General features: G+C 37.9%; 1 protein-coding gene across 1 annotated transcript in view; it reads right to left on the bottom strand.

Moving 5' to 3' along the window:
- Positions 1-6421: 6421 nt before the first annotated feature.
- Poxn (paired box pox-neuro) overlaps positions 6422-18224 on the bottom strand; it is a 16084-nt gene continuing 4281 nt past the window's right edge. The window contains exons 3-5 of the mRNA XM_017900090.1: positions 10606-10852; positions 8034-8202; positions 6422-7294 (exon numbers count right to left, since the gene is read on the bottom strand). Coding sequence (XP_017755579.1) covers positions 6778-7294; positions 8034-8202; positions 10606-10852 — 933 coding nt within the window. The 3' untranslated portion in view covers positions 6422-6777. The remainder of the gene's footprint in view (positions 7295-8033; positions 8203-10605; positions 10853-18224) is intronic.

The raw sequence follows: 18224 nt of genomic DNA, 5'->3' as shown, positions 1-18224 counted from the left end.
TCTTTCCCTTTCTTTATAACTTCTAATTCTTCTTTTGGTTTTACTTCGTCGTCACATTCCTAATTACTACTATGATTTTCCTTCCTTTTTTTAATTGCAAGTTTAGGTGGTTCAACAGCTGGTTGTGAGCTTAATTTTGAATCAGTTAAATGATGGCGAGCTGACTTGCCTTACCACGAAACTTTTTATTTAATATCACAGTTTCTTCTTCATCTTCCTCTGCTTCTTCACCAAATGATAAAACATTGAAATCTCTGTAACAAAATTTTGCATTGCAAGGAATAATACTACCAGGGCTAAATTCGGCAAACATATATAATTTTATTTTACCACTGCTGTTTTAGTTTTTGAACTGTCCTTTACTTCTTCACTTTTCTGTACTATTATTCTTGATATAATAACAGAAAATGGATTGTTCAATATTATAGATTTTAACAATCTTGGAGGATAAAGTGGTCTATCATTCTACAAGAAAAGGAGGAAATATTATACTTATATCAATTCTTGATATATTTTCATGTAAACATTAAATTTACCTCATCTACAAGTGCTTCTTCAAGTTCAAGCATGTTATGTATAGTTTCTCCAGTAACCTTACAAAAGATTGTATGTTTATTTTGCAATTCCAATGTAGAACCAAGAGTAAAGAAGAATTGGGAACTATTGTCATCTTCTCCAGCATTAGCCATAACAAATAAACCTCATCCACAGGAACGTAATCTTGTACGAAAATCGTTCTAAAACACATATATCCAATAATTATTTTTCAATAAAAAAGCAATTCATTTCACTTTTAAATATAGTCTCACCTTAAATGGTTATCCATATATTCTACCACCTTCTCCTGTACCTGTGGGATCACCACCTTGTATATGAAATATAGGGTCATGGTAATAACCTTCCACGCATAATTGTATAAAATTTCTACATGTCTTTGGAGTTTCTCTTGCCGATAGTTCTAACTCTATATCACCAACAGTTGTTTTCATTGCAACCTAGTTATGACAAATATATTAGCTTTATTAATGTAAAATACTTTTAAAATCAAATTTATTAAAATTTATTATTTATTATTGCAATTCAAATTAGAAATTATTTGATATATTAATATAAAAATTTAGAAAGTTAATATTGTATATCGATTAAATTTTTAATAACAGATATACAATTCATTGAAATATTATTAAATGACACTTATTACTTTACCCTTAGTGGCTGGCTCTTGCATATAAATATTATTCATGTTTGTAAGTCTCCTATAATAAAAAAGATCATTCATCAATAATATTTCATATCAAATCTCTTGTCATCCATAAATCAGTCAACCAAATGGTTCTTATCTCGAATAATCATCAGCAGGTAAGACATACCTTTCACCTCCTTATCACATTGGTTTTATTGGCTCAATAAAGTCCATGATCTGCCACAGCTCCATTATTCTTGCTGCTTTTATATTTTCCAAGTTCCCATAGATATTTCTACACATTTTTGCCTTAATGCAACATTTATACAGTATATTTAAATTATCTTTATCTTTAATAATTATTACCGCTTGTTCACTCTCCATCTCTTCAATGATCCCCATATTTCCATGTCGATGCCACACATTTTTCTCTGTTAACACATAAGCAGCCTCTTTTCTCTTTCTTGATTCCGCATAATATGCATTCCCTCTTCTCACTGCTTTCATTCGAGCCTCTCTCTTTTCTTTATATGCCTCAACCCCATCATTCTGAAATATAACATATTAGTACTATTCAATGACATTTCTCTATGTAAGGGCTTAGATTTAATTTTCTACATTTATCATTTAGCAACATTCAGACTCTATATCCAATTTATCTTTACCTTTCATAACTCATAACAAGTGTTTGTTCTCTGTCTCTTCAATGATCCTCATATTTCCATGTCGATGCCACACATTTTTCTCTGTTGATACATATGCTGCCTATTTTTTGTTTCTTGATTTCGCATAATATATGTTTCCTCTTCTGACTCCTTTTATTTGAACTTAACACATTAGCGATGATCATTGACTTTGACCACTGATATTAATATTCATTTATATAAGGAACACAACATACCTTTCAATCTCACTGTATTCTCCATATCTTGTTATAAAAGGCCATAACCTAAATTAATTGTATTCCTTTTTGTCTGCCTAAACCATCTCCATTTTCCGAATTTTCATTTGATCATCAAAGATTTCTATCTTGTATGTCATATGGTTAACCGACCTAGAATGTAATAGACATATACTTTACATATTTGTATCGCTGCTTTAACTTTTTCTCGCTATAAAATATAATTCTTGACATCTACGCTGATGACATTCCATGAGTCCAATAATCAAGCTCTGCTATCACTAATGAAAGGTGGAAAAACAATGGCTCGTAACCTATGCTATTTAATTATAACTAAAGGTTATGTTAATACAAATACTTACATGATTTTCGTAATGCAGGCACAACTGCATGGACACAACAATGTTTCCGGTGTTTGTTTGCAATTTTTTCTCATTTCCTACGGATTCTCCTGTTCACTTGGAGAAAAATTAATAAATCACTCAATTTCTGTGATTAACTTATGAAATTTTATAATTGCGTTGTGAAGGCGTACCTTTGCATATTTGTCGTCTGCCAGAGAAAGAAATGAATGCTGATTGTCTAATTAAAACCGCTGTTTTAGCTGAATTTATTAAAGAATGTAGAGAACTTTATGATTTGATTTATTAAAATATATTAAAATATATTGAGAGCACATAACCAGAGTTAGTAAACTGACATCAGAGCTATCTATGTTCTCGTTACGGAACTCCAGCTTCGAGTCTAGCATCACAGGTGGCTCTGATGTCAGTTTACTAACTCTGGTTATGTGCTCCGAATATATTATTCAATAAATCAAATCGGTAGTGGAAAATTCACTAATTACTCAATATCTGCGATTAATTTATGAACTTTTATAATTGCATCGTGAAGGCAGATCTTTCAAGAACTTTCCAATATACTTTTCGATATAGATTTGTCCCTAATTAATTTAATATTAATTATTATTCTGCGCAGTGTTTGAATTGTTGTCGTAGACGCCATTGGTTTTTCATTAATACTGTCCTTTACGCAATTAATTTATGAAACTTTATGCACTCGTTAGAAAGACAATGTCCTTGCGAATCTTCTCATATAACATTTGATCACATTTTGCTTCTAGTTTCGTTTAGTATTAAATATTTTCACGGAAGATCGTAATGGTCGTCGTTACGAAATTATAGACGCCATCAAACAGAAATTAATAACTAACAATTTAGAGTTAAATTCTTTACGAAAGTTAAATAAGAATGTAGCCTGAAGTTCCAGCTTTGCAAAAAAATTATAAAAGTTCACAAATTGTTTACGGAAATTGAGTAATTAATAATTTTTCACTGCCGGGGCCATCCTATCCCCTCCCTGTCCTTTTCTACCACGTGACCAGCACATCGACGATCTCCTTGCCTATTCTATATTCCTATCACTTTCTTGCTTTTTGAGCCCAAATCATAGATGGCGCTGATCGAAACTGCCGAATTAAAAACCAAGTGACCAGTTGGGCGGGAGAAACAAAACAATAAAAGTCACAGATGAAGATGCGTGGTTTTGTTCTTGGTAAAAAGAAAATGAAACTGCAATGGTTATATGCTTAGGTACTTTTTATTCACTTTGAAAGTTTCACATATACATATTAATTGTTAACGACATAATAAACAATGCCATATAGACATTAGAATCTAAGTAGATATTTGTATTACTCCGTCGTAACTTTCCCAATCGAAATTCCACTCATCGGTGGCTCATAAACTGGGCCGATGAAATACGTCTATCGGTGAGCTTTGCATCGAATTGTTTATCTAAAAAGGCTACATTAAAAACCATGGAAATTTCACTCCAAGAAAATTGAGTATACAATAAAAAAAATAATTTTTATATTTTCGCCACCATATTAATAATTATGAGTAGATTACAGCTACTCCTTCATATACGGATATATTCTCCTACATTCGTTTTATGCCAAATTTATTTTCTGCCATCTTTAACATAATGTTACATAAAAATTAGGGAAAGCATGAGGATATTCTATTATTCAAAATATAAATACAAAATATAATATCAACGAGTAATAGCCAATAATTTATTAATTTTTTCACATTTATTATAAATTTACATCGTGAACAATTTGTTATTAACAATATTAATTTGTTATTAATAATAAATTTGATAATTTATACGTTTTTTATAAACTATAACTGCATTCGCACTTTCACGCGATAAATTTCCATGATACGTATATGTATGTTAAAATATTTTTATTTCCTCTGTATTTTTAGTTAAAATGAAGTATTACACGGAAAGTAAAAAGCAGTCATTCCCTTTTTAAAAGTTAGGTGGGAGTTTATTTTTTAAAAACTATATTAAAGAGTCATTGGTATTTATGTATCGAATAACGAAACTGTTTCAAACTACAAGTGATTTAAAGAAATTTCTTATAATCAAGCGATTAGTATAAAAACGCAAATGAAAACATATACTTACGTGTTATGCATATAAAAATTGAGGTATACTGGACGAGGATTTTGGTGTCGATTACGCATGACTACAGCCTTGGTGGCGGTAAAATCCGGCTTACCGATATATGAATATTTTACGGTCCTGTCAACATTCGAGATCATCCTAATATCATTTTTCGATGATTTCTTCTCCAAAAAAGCTTACAGAATATGTTACTATGTAGCATATTCGTGATAAAATTTAGATGAAAAATTTTTCGTAAAAGTTCAAGAACATGCGTAGAAAATAGGCTCGGGGGCTTATTTTTAAAGATTGATGACTAATTATAATTATCCAGAAGCACAAATAATTATAATTATGAACATCAATAAATCAGGGATACTCTCATCTAACTTGTAAGACAACATTGAACCTCCTAACGTTCTTATTTTTTATGTAACAGTTCACGTTAGCAAAAAGCCTTGTTTTTTCAGAAACACTCACATTTTTCGGAAACTGAGGATGATAAAGCAATTTCGATTATGGATTCGAGTTCGGGAACGTAAACTTTACAAGAATCATCTAATGGATATAGTAGATTAAAATTGGTATTGAACAGTGTTATTAAATGACGAGTATTTTTATTTATATTATATTTGTATTTTATATTGTTTCACACGTGGAACCTTTTGATTTAGTATGATAAATAAAAGTAAGCATTTTTATGAAGGTTACTAGCCATTTTATTTTATTAGAATACGCCAAAGTTTCTTTGACTAAATTAGAATTAAATATCATACATAATAATATGGCATCGTCCCGCTCGCAAAACGAAATTATACCACACACAAATTACACGACAGAAAAATCTCGTATTCAGAAATCATAAAATTGATTCTGTTGAAAATCATCAAAACTCGTAAAATACCTACATCGATACGTTTTATTGTATTTTATCGTCTCGTTATTACGCATATATCGACGATTTTGTGTTGCTTTGAAGAGATAGATCATCGACAGTGTCGAATGCGGAAGAATGAATAAAAATAATTTAATTATAAATTAGCTTAACAGACTTACGTTAATCCTACGATATTGCAGTCAACAATACATAATCGACGATTCATACTAATGTTACATACAATTTATGCTGTTTTCCGTGTCGGTAGTACAACGACGATCGCTTTAATTTTCGAGATTTTCGGACATCGATAAAGCTGCACTAATCGTATTTTTTTCTTTTTCTTTTCTTTTACAAAGTGGTTCTTTAAGTATTGTACCTTGCTATTCTTCCTTTTTAATAAATTATGTTACATTTTCATTTTGCCCTACGTCGATCTTTGTCGATTTTTATTCGGTGAATGTATTTTAATGATCCCAAGATAAGTGGTTCAAAGTTTAACATACAAATTCTATAGGACAGTAGAGTAGAACGGTAAACTAACGTTTTTAAAGAAGATTAAATACATAGATCTAAAATTGTCATGTGAAGAGAAAGGTACATGTCTTGCTAAATAAAATATTAAAAATTTATTTCGTTTGTTGCTTCAATTTGTAATATTTCAATTGTACTTTTGAAAAAAAAAAGATGATATTTGTTACATTCCTTGATAGATTCGTAAATATGTCTTTTAATTTAATCTTGAAGGTAAAAGAAAAAATGTACAGTACACGCATGTTCCTCGGTATTTAAAAATATCATTCATTGATCCTTTCATTGAACAAATCGGATTGATCAGAGAGCGAGTTTATATTCGATATTTCCAGTGGAATCATATTTTTATTTTTACAGCATCAAAGTAAAATAGTTAAACGAATCTACTTACAAATTAATTTCATTCAAAAGATAATTATCCATTTGAATACGAATTATTTAAACTTTACCATTAAAAAAAAGCCCTCACAGTCGCGGTAGATCAACAAAAATGACCAATATTAACATTCATTCTGGAAATCTTATTTGCTCGTGTCAATAAATCTTAGAAACATAGATCCACGAATACCAAACATAAACCCAACCCAACTCCGTCATCTATTTATACTCATCGATCAATCGATTCTTCCAACTTTCTCTATTTTAGCCTCTATTCTTTGCATTCAAAAATCATCATAATCTTCGACGTCTCTCTGCCACCAACTTTACTCCATCTCCTATCGTATCGAAAATTCTCCCAAATCCAGACGATCATCATAGCCTCTATCGCCAGATCTTGAAACCTTCTCCTGTTCCTCCATTCTCCCATCGTCCATTCGCAGCTCCTTAAATTTCCTTGTTCAGGATGATTCCGCAGGGTTGAACCACGCCGAGATTCATCAATTTCGGCCTCTTCGAGGTGCTCTTACCCTCGTCTTTCTTCAGAAGCTCCTCTATCGAGTAAGGGTTCCTCTTTCTCTGAGGTTGCGGCGGTCTACCCTCGACCGCCGCTTCTTTGGCCATGGTGCTCTGTTCGTTTCCGGTTTCCAGTGTTCGCGGAGACGCTATCTTCTGCTTGTCAGTGGTCGTCGGTGGTGGACTCTGTCGGTTCTCGAGGTTTCCGGAGGCACCGGACGTACTGTGTCTCACAAACGCGCTGCGGTCACTGCCAATCTTCTGTCCGAGTTCCAGGATTATGGGCGAATTCTGGAACGGCTTGTAATGGTCCTGGGACTCCGTGTTCTCGTCTAGGTCGCTCTTGTCCAGCGAGTCGTCGCTGCCAGCCATCGAGCTCGAGCTCGACTTCAAGTCGACCTGGTTCGTTGGTCCGCTCTGTTCCGACAGACGTTCTACGTCTAACGATCTGGAAAACACAGTTTTTCCTTATTGCTTGTTCCTTAGGGACTGATTTATTGGAACGTCGACATTTCTCGAAGTCTAAAAAAGTCTTCGAGAATTCGCTATTTCTCATTTTCGCTTTATTTTTATATAAACAAAATATAATAATTACAAATAGAAATAAGTAGCGAAATTTGTATACAGACACTTGAGTGAAGTATTATCAAAGAACATAACAGTTATGATATTATTTCCATCATTAGCCCTACTCTATTAGATCACTTTTTCGTGATCATAAGCTATACAATTCATGGAACTATAATTATATTTCACACGTTTCAGCATGCAGAAAATTCGAAAAATTTCTAGAACTTTTATATAATTTTATGGCAAATAGAATAGGTATATAGCGGTTAACTAAAATTAGATGCTAATTCGATGCATAATTTTTTAAATGTCTCTATACAAATTTCATTATTTATTTCTATATATATAATTATTATATTTTACTTATATAAAAACAAAGTGGCTCTTTCGCGCGTGTAATATCACTATCTTATCAAATTTATTAAGGAGACACTGGGCCTTCCGCATTAAAAAAAGCCAGTGTCCCTGTGCGAATTTCGTTCTATTTACTCCTTCGTAAATTTTACATCTGAGTCCTCGATAAACATCAATGGCTGTTCGTTTTTCGACATTCAGCGAAAGAAATCCGGCCGAGAGATATTCCAAGTAAAAATATCGGGTAAGCGAGTTGGACTTACGTGAATGATTGCATTCCGTGATGCAAATGCAGCGTAGTTGCCTGATAAAGAGACGAGTAAAAGCTCGGATTCCAAGATGGCGCGCTGGTATTGCCGGAAGTCGTGGAGATGTGCAATGGTCCCAATGTTCCCGGATAAAATAATTGGTAGTCCGTTCTCATGAGCGCGTCTGCAGGGTTGAAGGTAAAACGTATCGTTAATACAATGTAAATTGAACACGAGTTATCGAGCGATACTTCATTAATATTTAACGCTTTTCTCTACGGGAACGCGGTGCGAAATGTGCTAAAAATCGTGTCAAGTCGGAATCCCGCGTTTCATTGCTCCTATTTGCCATTGAACCGGTCATTACGTTAAATGACCACATTACACGAAATGTACAAGGTTTATTGCAATCTTAATGTCTACATCTTCGCGCACGTCACTTTAAATTAAATCGACATGCGGCATCGTCGTGCATGTAGTACCTTAGGCGAACAAGACGGACAGGAGAAGATGATTCATTCTTTCCGATGACTAATTAAAGGTTCCATTTTTGTACTCGTGTCTCTCTCGTTTTCCATACAAATATTTCGCAGTGTGTGAGAAAAGTATCGGCGTATTATACTAGGAAACTCTCGTTTTAATTTCTTAATTTTTACGAAAATTAAGAAATAATAAATTAATAAATAATTAATACACGTAACGACTTTTTCTCTCACGTAACATCACTCTAACCAGATGAAATCAGTAATTGAATTTTCAACGCTCTTCTCGCTTTTTTAAATGCATCTTTGTAATAGTATAATACAAGATACGGCAAAGCTTTTTTATACAAAATGTGTTTAATTTCGAATGCTCTATCGATGCATCGTGAAACAAATTCCGAGGAAAGATTTTAATCAGAACACGAGAAAATACTGAAACTTCGAGGGCTTATTTGGCTTTCGTAAAGAAACTGTTTCACGTAGAACTCATTACGCTTCGCATGTACATAAGCTTTCGTTAAAATCGAAATTTTCTGGTTACACGAATTCCCTCGTAACATGGCGTTCTAACGCTTCTTTTATCCATTGTATGTCTGTTCAAAACGAAATTAATTAATCGTAGATAGTATCAGTCGAAGCTTGAAACCGGTCCGATGATTTTCACTCGAGAGAAGATCGAGATCGTCGATGTGTTTAATGTGTTTATCATAATCGTTAAAACGCTAGAACCAAGTGCACGTAGGACATAAGTGCAGCGCACATCAGGAGCGTAATTGGCACTGAGATGAAACGAAACACGCGTGGTGCAACTGGATGGCTGATCGACAGAAATTTCGTGACAGAGCCTCATCTCGGCGTTATAGGCGATTTACGGAATAAACGAGGTAAATTTCGAGGCGAATTTCGAGTTCCTTCGAGGGATTGCGTGTCGGTGATCTAGCCGCAGCATGCTGACGAGTCAATCGGCCACAGGGTATTTTGCGAATTCTCCTTTTTCAACCGTCCTTCTCCTTTCCCTCTAATAATCGTTGCATCTCCGCGACGTTCCCTATGCAACCGAATCGCAAAAGGGGAAAAACAATGGGAAAGAAGCCCGACAGTGATTCCGAGATACGGACAGATGTTTAGGGGATCGTTAGCCGGTAATGGCGCACTCGCGACGCAGCTTTCCTTCGTATAATGAGCCGATTTTGACGCGAGGGAACGCGAATCGGTTTAGAACGTGTCTACGACCATTCTAGGATCGACGATCGACTGATACTTTGTTGTGGTAGTTCCTACGATTCCTACAATTGCGAGACGCTCCTCGGGAATTCGCGCAATTACGCGAGACCACGCCTCGAATGATTCGATTTTCGAAAAACGATGCGACATGCCCTTCTACATAGCGCAATTGCATTCTGAGATACTACATTTTAAAAAATTCTATTTTTCTACGTTTTTATCGAAATACGAATTAAATTTATATCATCTTTAGTGGAGAAGCTTAAAACACAAAATTTTGTGTAATTGACCTGTGCTTAGTAGATGAAACGCATCAGAAATTTTGAGAGATTAAGGAGCTCGAAATTTCGTCGACTTTGGCCTTTTGGTAGAGTGAAATATGCTGTGCTACACTTTGAAAATTGCACTTTGGCCAGCTTTTCGGCGCTTTGGATCACTGTGCGACGTGGTGACTCGTTCATGCGGATCTTCGTGTCGATTTCCGGTTTTATTTGTGCATTATCGCGTATACCACGGATTTATTAATTATCAGACTGTTGAAAATTGCTTATTCCGGAATTTCTATTTTTGTAATAACGAAAGGAAGACGCTACGTTAATTTAAACTAATTTAACATATCGCAGAACTCCGAAATAGAAAAAGTAGCCAATACAAAGTAGACCCACATACGTTCGCCATAAGAAACCGCCATCGATTTAATTATGCAAGCAACTGGTCAATTTAATCATCCAAAATCCTCATACGTCAACGATCGATAGTATCATGATCAACGCAGAATTTATTTATTCGAAAGTGTACATACTCAAAAATACTTCAAAAATGTTAGCCCGAAATACAAATTATACAAGAGCACATAGAAGACATTTGAGGAGTAGCCTTACCTCTATTAGCGACGTTGGAGGAAACTTGCGAAGCGTACGTGCTGGAAGAACCCCTCTCGATCCCCGTGTGATCGGTATGAAGTCCACCACCCCGAAGAATTCGATTTACCGAAGAGATGGAGGGCAAGCTCTGCGGATCGCAGGCTCCCTGTCGCGCGAGCTGCTCTCGGATCTCCCAGGCGAACATCGTCGGCTGTTCCTGCTTCATTCGTAGTATCTTCTTCACAACCGTGGGGGTGGCCACTTGCTGCAAAACGGATAAGAATCGCGAGCTTAAACTCGGCTCTTCGACGATCGAGATTCGCAATTAAACCGCGCGTGGATCGCGTGTCTCGAAGTGTCTTTGCTCTTTAAACATGGCCGGATCTCGCGAGATTCCAGGGTGAAAAAAGACAAAGAAGGTGTGTCAAAGTAATTGCCACGGTATCTTCGTTGCTCGATGTCCAGATCGGGCTTGTCAACTTTATCGAAAGGCCATACTTAGAGTCTAAAGATACTCCGGCGTAGTAGATGCCAATTAAGCGGGCTAAATTTGGGAATTTAAGGTAAAATAAAGGAAGGGACGAATGGCAGTCACTCGCCTGATATCCCTGAAAGGGTCGATTTATATCGCGCTTATTTTCGAAACTTTAAACGCCGCTGTTCGCGATACTCGTCGCGATATGACCAGATGTTATCGATTCGATATCGGTTCTATGCGTTCGTGATTTCTTTCCTCTCTTCGTTTTATCTCGGCTGTTACTTTTTGCTGGAAGATAGGAAAGGGAGATAAGAGAGAACGGAAGCTAAATGTATTATACGAGCGTGTTCGATTTCTTTCTTCGCGAATGAGGGATGCAAATGCCACACCTGCAAGGTCGTACGATGCAGAGATTCGAGTGAGTGCTTATCGCTTGTTTGTTTCTTGGTGACGTAATGTCCCTTGTAATTACGCTTCTTTTTATCTTCGTGTATCTTTCTTAGTATCTTCTCGGTTTGTCTTTTCTTATGGGTCATCGAATTTTGATCCATGAATTGGCAATTCTTTTTACAAATTTTACCAACTCTGGGCTAGACATCCAAGATCCACTTGTAAGATCCTAGATCCAAGCGTGGAACTAAAAATATACTTTATCTTTTATAAACAAATGAAATTTCGGTGATAGAAGACTTGACAAGCACCCAATAAAGATAAGGGGAAAAGCTGTGTCAGTCCTGGTCCACGTATCCAAGATCCATCGATCGAGCCACGATCATCCCCATGGGCCGGCGCAACGGTTCCACGATGGCGACCGTTGCCGATCATTAGCCTGGTCATTTTTCCTTCCGGCCGGGAGTCGGCGCTATCTCATCGACAAATTAACGCGAAAGTGGTCACACTGTCGTCGAAAGGGGCAGCAGTGACCATATGTCGTTCACAGGTGAAGCACGTTGGTGCGCTGGTGAATCAGATAACGGGTAAGGTCCCAAAGGTAGGTGGGTAATGCGTACCGCACTTTATTACAGTTTAGCCCCGGTTTACCGAGGAGGCGGGCTCATCTGCTCCTCGCAGACGCGTCCCGTTTCTTTTTGACGGTCCCTCCGCAGTGGGCCCAGTGGTGCTCAATCTGGCCACCGTTCATTTGACTTGCTAATGAACTTCGGCCCGGGCCCCGGATAATTTTATGCTAACGCGATGGAAATGTTATTCGTCGTACACAGATTTTCGAGATCGCCGATTTCTCTGGGGCGGCCACGCCACCGACACCCTGGCAGCACACGTCCGTGTTGTTGCGGCTATTTTCTTGATAGATCCGCGCGGGGGGCGTAGTAATCGAATTATTTTTCCGATATGTCTTCTTCTTCCAGTCGAATTTTGATTATCGGGGTGATTAGAGAAAGTTTCTTACATCGACGATGGAATACTTTCCTCTGAAATCTTTTTCTAACCTACAATTCTATAATAATTACACGGTATTTGGAATATATGATTCTTGACCTTTTTCCATTTTCCCGTGTCTGAAGTTTCCGGATATTGCAACGACGGTGAGGATGTGATCGATGATTTTTGATAAAGGGTGCAAATTGTTGCTAAATATAAGAACCTTTTGTAAAAGGTGCCATTTATTTATAAGTAAATGACTTAGCAAGTGATTAAGTGTCAAATGATAAATACAAACACTGGCAGAAAATCACATAATTAAGAATGAAACTGAGAAAGTTAGTGAAACCAAATTCACCACTTAAAGAAGCGGAAGAAATAGTTACCTTGTCAAACGAATAAAATAACCTACAATTAAAAGTCACTAAATATGTTACACTCAAACGATAACGATTATAGTAGAACGACAAGGATGAGGAACTCTATGCATCATAATTACATTCCTATTCGAGTGAAAACTGCAGTACGCTTCCAGGAGCTGTGAGAACACAATATCCGACACGTTCGATACTTGCAACGTTGACAAACATGATCGATATGCCACTAAGGAAGACCCATGGAGAATCCAATAACGTCTGGTGGAAACAGCGGCGACCTAGCATCGAAGATGGTAAGAGCGTGCATTGAATGGCGACCGATATGCGAGCACCACTGGTGGGCAGGACGTTTAAGGGGGCAGCCGTCGAGCCGTCCGCCTAATAGTTTCAGGGGTTAGGACAAGCATCGCGTGCTCCCGGGAGCATCTCAGATTCTAATCTGACACTTCCGTCGTCATTGCCACAATTACCCCGGCCCACGATATACGTGTCCTAATGCCTACCCTCTCGTACCCTTGAGCGGCTATGCGGACTGGTTCCCGGCCGATCGACGATGTCTTTCGTGTGCGTGCCACACCACACCGCGTCACAAAGGAAATTGGCCGGGCACGGACATCTGGCGCTAAACGTTAGATAACGTAAACTATCGAACAGGTTGACCAACTCGGTAATTACCGCTCGAAGGGGCTGTACTCTGTCGCGTCTGCTATACGCGGCTTGTCCCAATTGTTCGCGATGATAAGACGCACCACGAGCCGGGTTAATAACGTCTTTTTGGGACGGAAACGTCCCTCGACTTCCTTTTCCGTCCGCGATGGGCGCGTTTCGATGTTAACGCTCTACCGCGCCCTTTTCGCTGCAAGATAGATGGCGTACTGGAGTTCCAGGGCACTCGGACGCAGGCTTGGGATACTCGATGCTGATCGAGGTCAAGCAGGCTGTGAGAACGGTTTCTCGAAATGCTTTTCTTCTCGAAATTATTGCGAGTGGTTAACATACAGGCCTTTTACGGCTTTTTCTGCGATTTTTCCCACTGCGATCTTGTGTGAGCGAGATATCTTTCTTCTATTTTCTTTAGTTAAAACCAAGGGAAGATCGCACGAAAACGTAATGGGAAAGGTTTGGTAGGAGTTTATCGATTGCGTATGTTATCTGTGTTCTTTGATTTAAATGATAGAAGCTGATATTGCAACTAGTCAACCCAGATAGTCGTTTAATATTTTCGCGATTTTCATTATTACAGATCCTTTAGGCGAAATTAACGTCGATTTTCTTCTATTCTCTCTTAACTCTGAACACACGGTTCTCACGTAATGCGATGCGAAAATTGTGACGATTCTTTTGTAACACGGTTTAATAAACTTGGAAAACTCTTACAGAAGAGGATTATTATAAAAGACTGTTATAAAAGACACTTTTTTCGGCGTTAATTATTACTATCTGACAATTGTTGAACGGTCATAATCACAGTGCTAATTAGTTATTCGATAACTAACGATAATTAATGATAACTTAACTAATTAATTAGACTCCCAGAGATCTACGTGTTTTTCGAATTTCATTCGGAACGGTATTTCGTATACATCGATTTAATATAATTGCGAGCACATTACCGATCTACGGGCTGCGTTAATTACAAGCTTGATCCGCAAACGGAACACGATTGCTCCCTGTTTGTTTTCGTCGTCCTGCGTCGCTTTATCCGCTGTTACTGAATCATGCAACGAGAAATAAATACTCATCCGTCAGAAAGCTCGTCACCGCGTTCGCGCGAGATCTTAATTGCCAGATAAATGGAAACGCTTTTGCGATCGATGAACAGCAATTGCTAGGGGAAAACGAGCGTCGGCATGCGACAATATTTATCACTTATCCGTCCAGAGAAGTCTGTTGAATGTATCGAATGATCATGCGAAATTAAACGTTCGCAAGCGCGACTATTACAAAACATTATTACTACTCACGCGTTGAAAGATAAATGAACGCGCGAGATCGAAATATTTAGCGCACTAGCTCCTAATCACCTTGCCAAAATTCTAATTGCAAAATATTAATTATCACATATCGTAGCATTTGAACAGCCAAGTATTAGGTATACCATATCGAAGATATTTCTATTATCAAAACATTTGCGTAAAATTGATATAAAATACATCGAATATTAAAATATAGGCACGAAAATATTTCCACGATGCTAAGATTTACACGGAACGCAATGAAACGAAAGCACGCTGTATAATTTTCAATGTGTTTCGAGATTAATACTATAGATGCAAATTGTTGTATACCCTCTTTAATAATCCATGAATAGTTTAGCCATAGTGAATATTTTTAAACACAAATTTGGTTCGTTTGCATGAAGAGCGAGTGCACAAAGTGATAACAGAAAGACAAAGTTGTTATTTGAGAATAAAAATATTCCTCAGATATTTCCATCCGCACTCAGTCGTGTTAGTTTTAGAAGCAAAATAACTATCAATATTTATGGTACTCGTGAAAATATTTCAAGAAAAGTAGTTTCTTTCCCGATATTTTTACATGGGATCACGCGATATGAATCTTTCCTTGTAAAATCAAGTTTGATTTAATAATCGATTAAACACGATTTTTTCTACAAAGATACAGAGATACCGCTTTGAAGTTGCTCGAGAAGCACGGAAAACACAGGCTGCACCGTCATTTTGTCGCGCACGGCGAATACAAGGTACCCGATTACGAAATTTAAAACATAGTTATTAATTACCTCAACTACCAGGACCTCCGATGAACCGTTTCAGCGTCTCCGCAAGGTAAATACTTCCGAAAACGAACCACCCGTACGAAATATTTCAAATTACATACCCGAACACGCGAGTGAAACGAAAATCATCCGAAAAGGGAGGGAAAAAGGAAGAGACAAAAGAGATAGAACGGAAAGGAGACTTTCGCGGAGCGAAAACTCGAGAAAAGAAGAGAAGAAGAAGCGCCGACGGTGAAATTCCCGATGTAAACCCCTTCACCTCGCAACGTGTAATTTCGCGTATCTTAAAACCATTACGCACCGGTCGCCCAATCACGATGCTTTGCAAATACGAGATTCGGCAATTTTCATTACACCGAGTAATAGCATACGCCCGGAACGTGATTCGTACAGGTGAATTAATTCGGTGGATGGGTAGGTTTGGTGAGAAAACACGACGATTCCAGGAAAGAATCGTACGGTTTCCTTCGCTCGAATGAACGGTAATCAAAAATTTTGGGCCGCCGCACACCTGTGCGTACCCCTTCTCCGACTGCTCGACGGGGTGCTGAGCAAACAGAGAGGAGGCATTACCCGAGAGGCTTAACCGGACAAGACGCGTGCGATTTTCTTCGCGGTCTCTCCGTCTGTTCCACCTGATTATCGGACTTTCGACGGGGCGTACATTTTTCATGAGACGATTTCCTCTGCCGTGATGCGACGCCGTTATCTTGACGCGTATCGCGCCAAGCTTCGGAGCACGTATGGGAGATAACGAGCACGAGGACGAAAGTACCGGGACACGGTACGAAAACGGGCGTACTACACGCGGGAACACGTGTAGATCGACGGATAGTTGGACAATTAATTCGCAAATTAACCGGTCGATTGGAAAATAATCGGGCCGGGCTAACGACCGTGACGGATTTCCTGGAACGCGCCGCGACGACCACCGTCGATGAATTTAATCGAGATACCGATGCCGGACGGAGGGCAATTTTTCCTCGTAATTCGCAATCTGCGGGTATAACCACCGTCGCGTTTATTTTCCATCTGGCCACTGTTGTCTTTCGAGTTTACCCTTGCTTATTCGCGTTTATTAGATAATTTAGTTAAGATAATTTCCCTTCGACCTGGTACAAGCATTCGGATGGACGTGTAATTTTAGTTTTATGCACGGTGGTTTAAGTAATGGTACAGTGCTGCATGTGGAGAGTATAATTAACGCAGAGTGTGATGTATAATAGCAGCTTTGATGTGAGTTTCAATTTGTTTATGACATTGATATTTCACTTTTGATGTACATTGTGGTTAGAAATTGATACAGTGCATATTCAATGCTACTTTCTTTAAGGGATCAAATTATTTAGTCTGTCCTCGTGTCTATGCAATAAATAATATTCAAGCTACCCCAAGGCTTCGATTTTAGAAAAAACCGTGTGTTTTAAGAATTCATAGTTGAGAACCACTGGTAATCGGATCAATTTATCAGACTTTAATAATTTAAAAGAAAATTTACGCTTTACCTGTAAAATTACAGAATTCTTTCCAACCTTTAAAACGATCAAAAGTATTGAATCAATGTTAAAAATAAGAATATTTAAAATCGCCTAAGCATTTCTTTGATAATTTATAGCGTCGTTATTTTATTACACGATTGAATCGTTATTTTCACTGGTATTATCGCGTTACGATTTTAACGAGTCGTTTTCACGGTCAAATCCCATTTACGTTTCATTGGAAGTGAGACGTCTGACATATCGGCGACTCGAACTCCTTTCGACGGCGAGATTAAATCTACGGGACGATTCTCCTTAAGACACGAGTTCAAAATGGCTGTCTGCGGTTCATCGACGGCCTACACTTATCTTTCGTTACACGGCAAGAATTTTCGACAACTTTTAATGCACGTTCGCCGAACGTGGAGTTTAAAAGTAGCTTTCCGGGGAAGGCAATCAGATTAAAGCTACCGTGTAATTAAGAGTTCTTCGGCTCGAATTCATTATGCGATTACGGGTATTTCGTTTCTTAACTTTCAGGCAAAAATATCAGGTTAATCGAGAGTTAAGACGCGTAATTAGCGTGCTTATCGAGATGTAATGAAGATCCTCGAATATCTCTAACAACGTTTAAGTAATGTTACGGTAAGGTCTCCTCGGCTTTAATCATCGAATTAAATTTTGTACCGATTCCGTGGAATTTAATCATACGTGGTAACATCCAGCGTATAAATTACGATCCTATTACGCCACTATAAATCTTACGTAGAAAACGCGTAAAAACGCCCCCCAAAGAAGGAAAGAGAAGGATCACCAGAGAAGCGATACATTACAAGATGACAGAACAATATTCCGGGAACACACGTGCACTGAGATCTGCTCATTTTCGTCACCCAATAATAGAATTGCAAAATAGAGAAAAATCGTGAAATCTAACGCGATATTTCCAATATATTCCTACACTGCGCACCATATATTCCTACAAACGAGTCGAGAAATACCGAGAAGAAAATGGATAAAAATGGCTGGGACGGGTAGAATGTAAAGAATGGCGTCGGATCGCGTTACGTCGCGTTTTCTCTGTCCGAAGAAGAGACGGCCTTCACACGCGTCGAAATCACCGTGGTGAACTCCGGCTTGCCGACCGAAAACTCTGATCGCGACGGCGAGCGAACGCTCTTTCC

This window comes from Eufriesea mexicana, unplaced genomic scaffold, assembly GCF_001483705.2.
Source record: "Eufriesea mexicana isolate 0111107269 unplaced genomic scaffold, ASM148370v2 scaffold1121, whole genome shotgun sequence".
Taxonomy (NCBI): Eukaryota; Metazoa; Arthropoda; class Insecta; order Hymenoptera; family Apidae; genus Eufriesea; species Eufriesea mexicana.
This window is presented reverse-complemented; position numbering and strand designations above follow the sequence as displayed.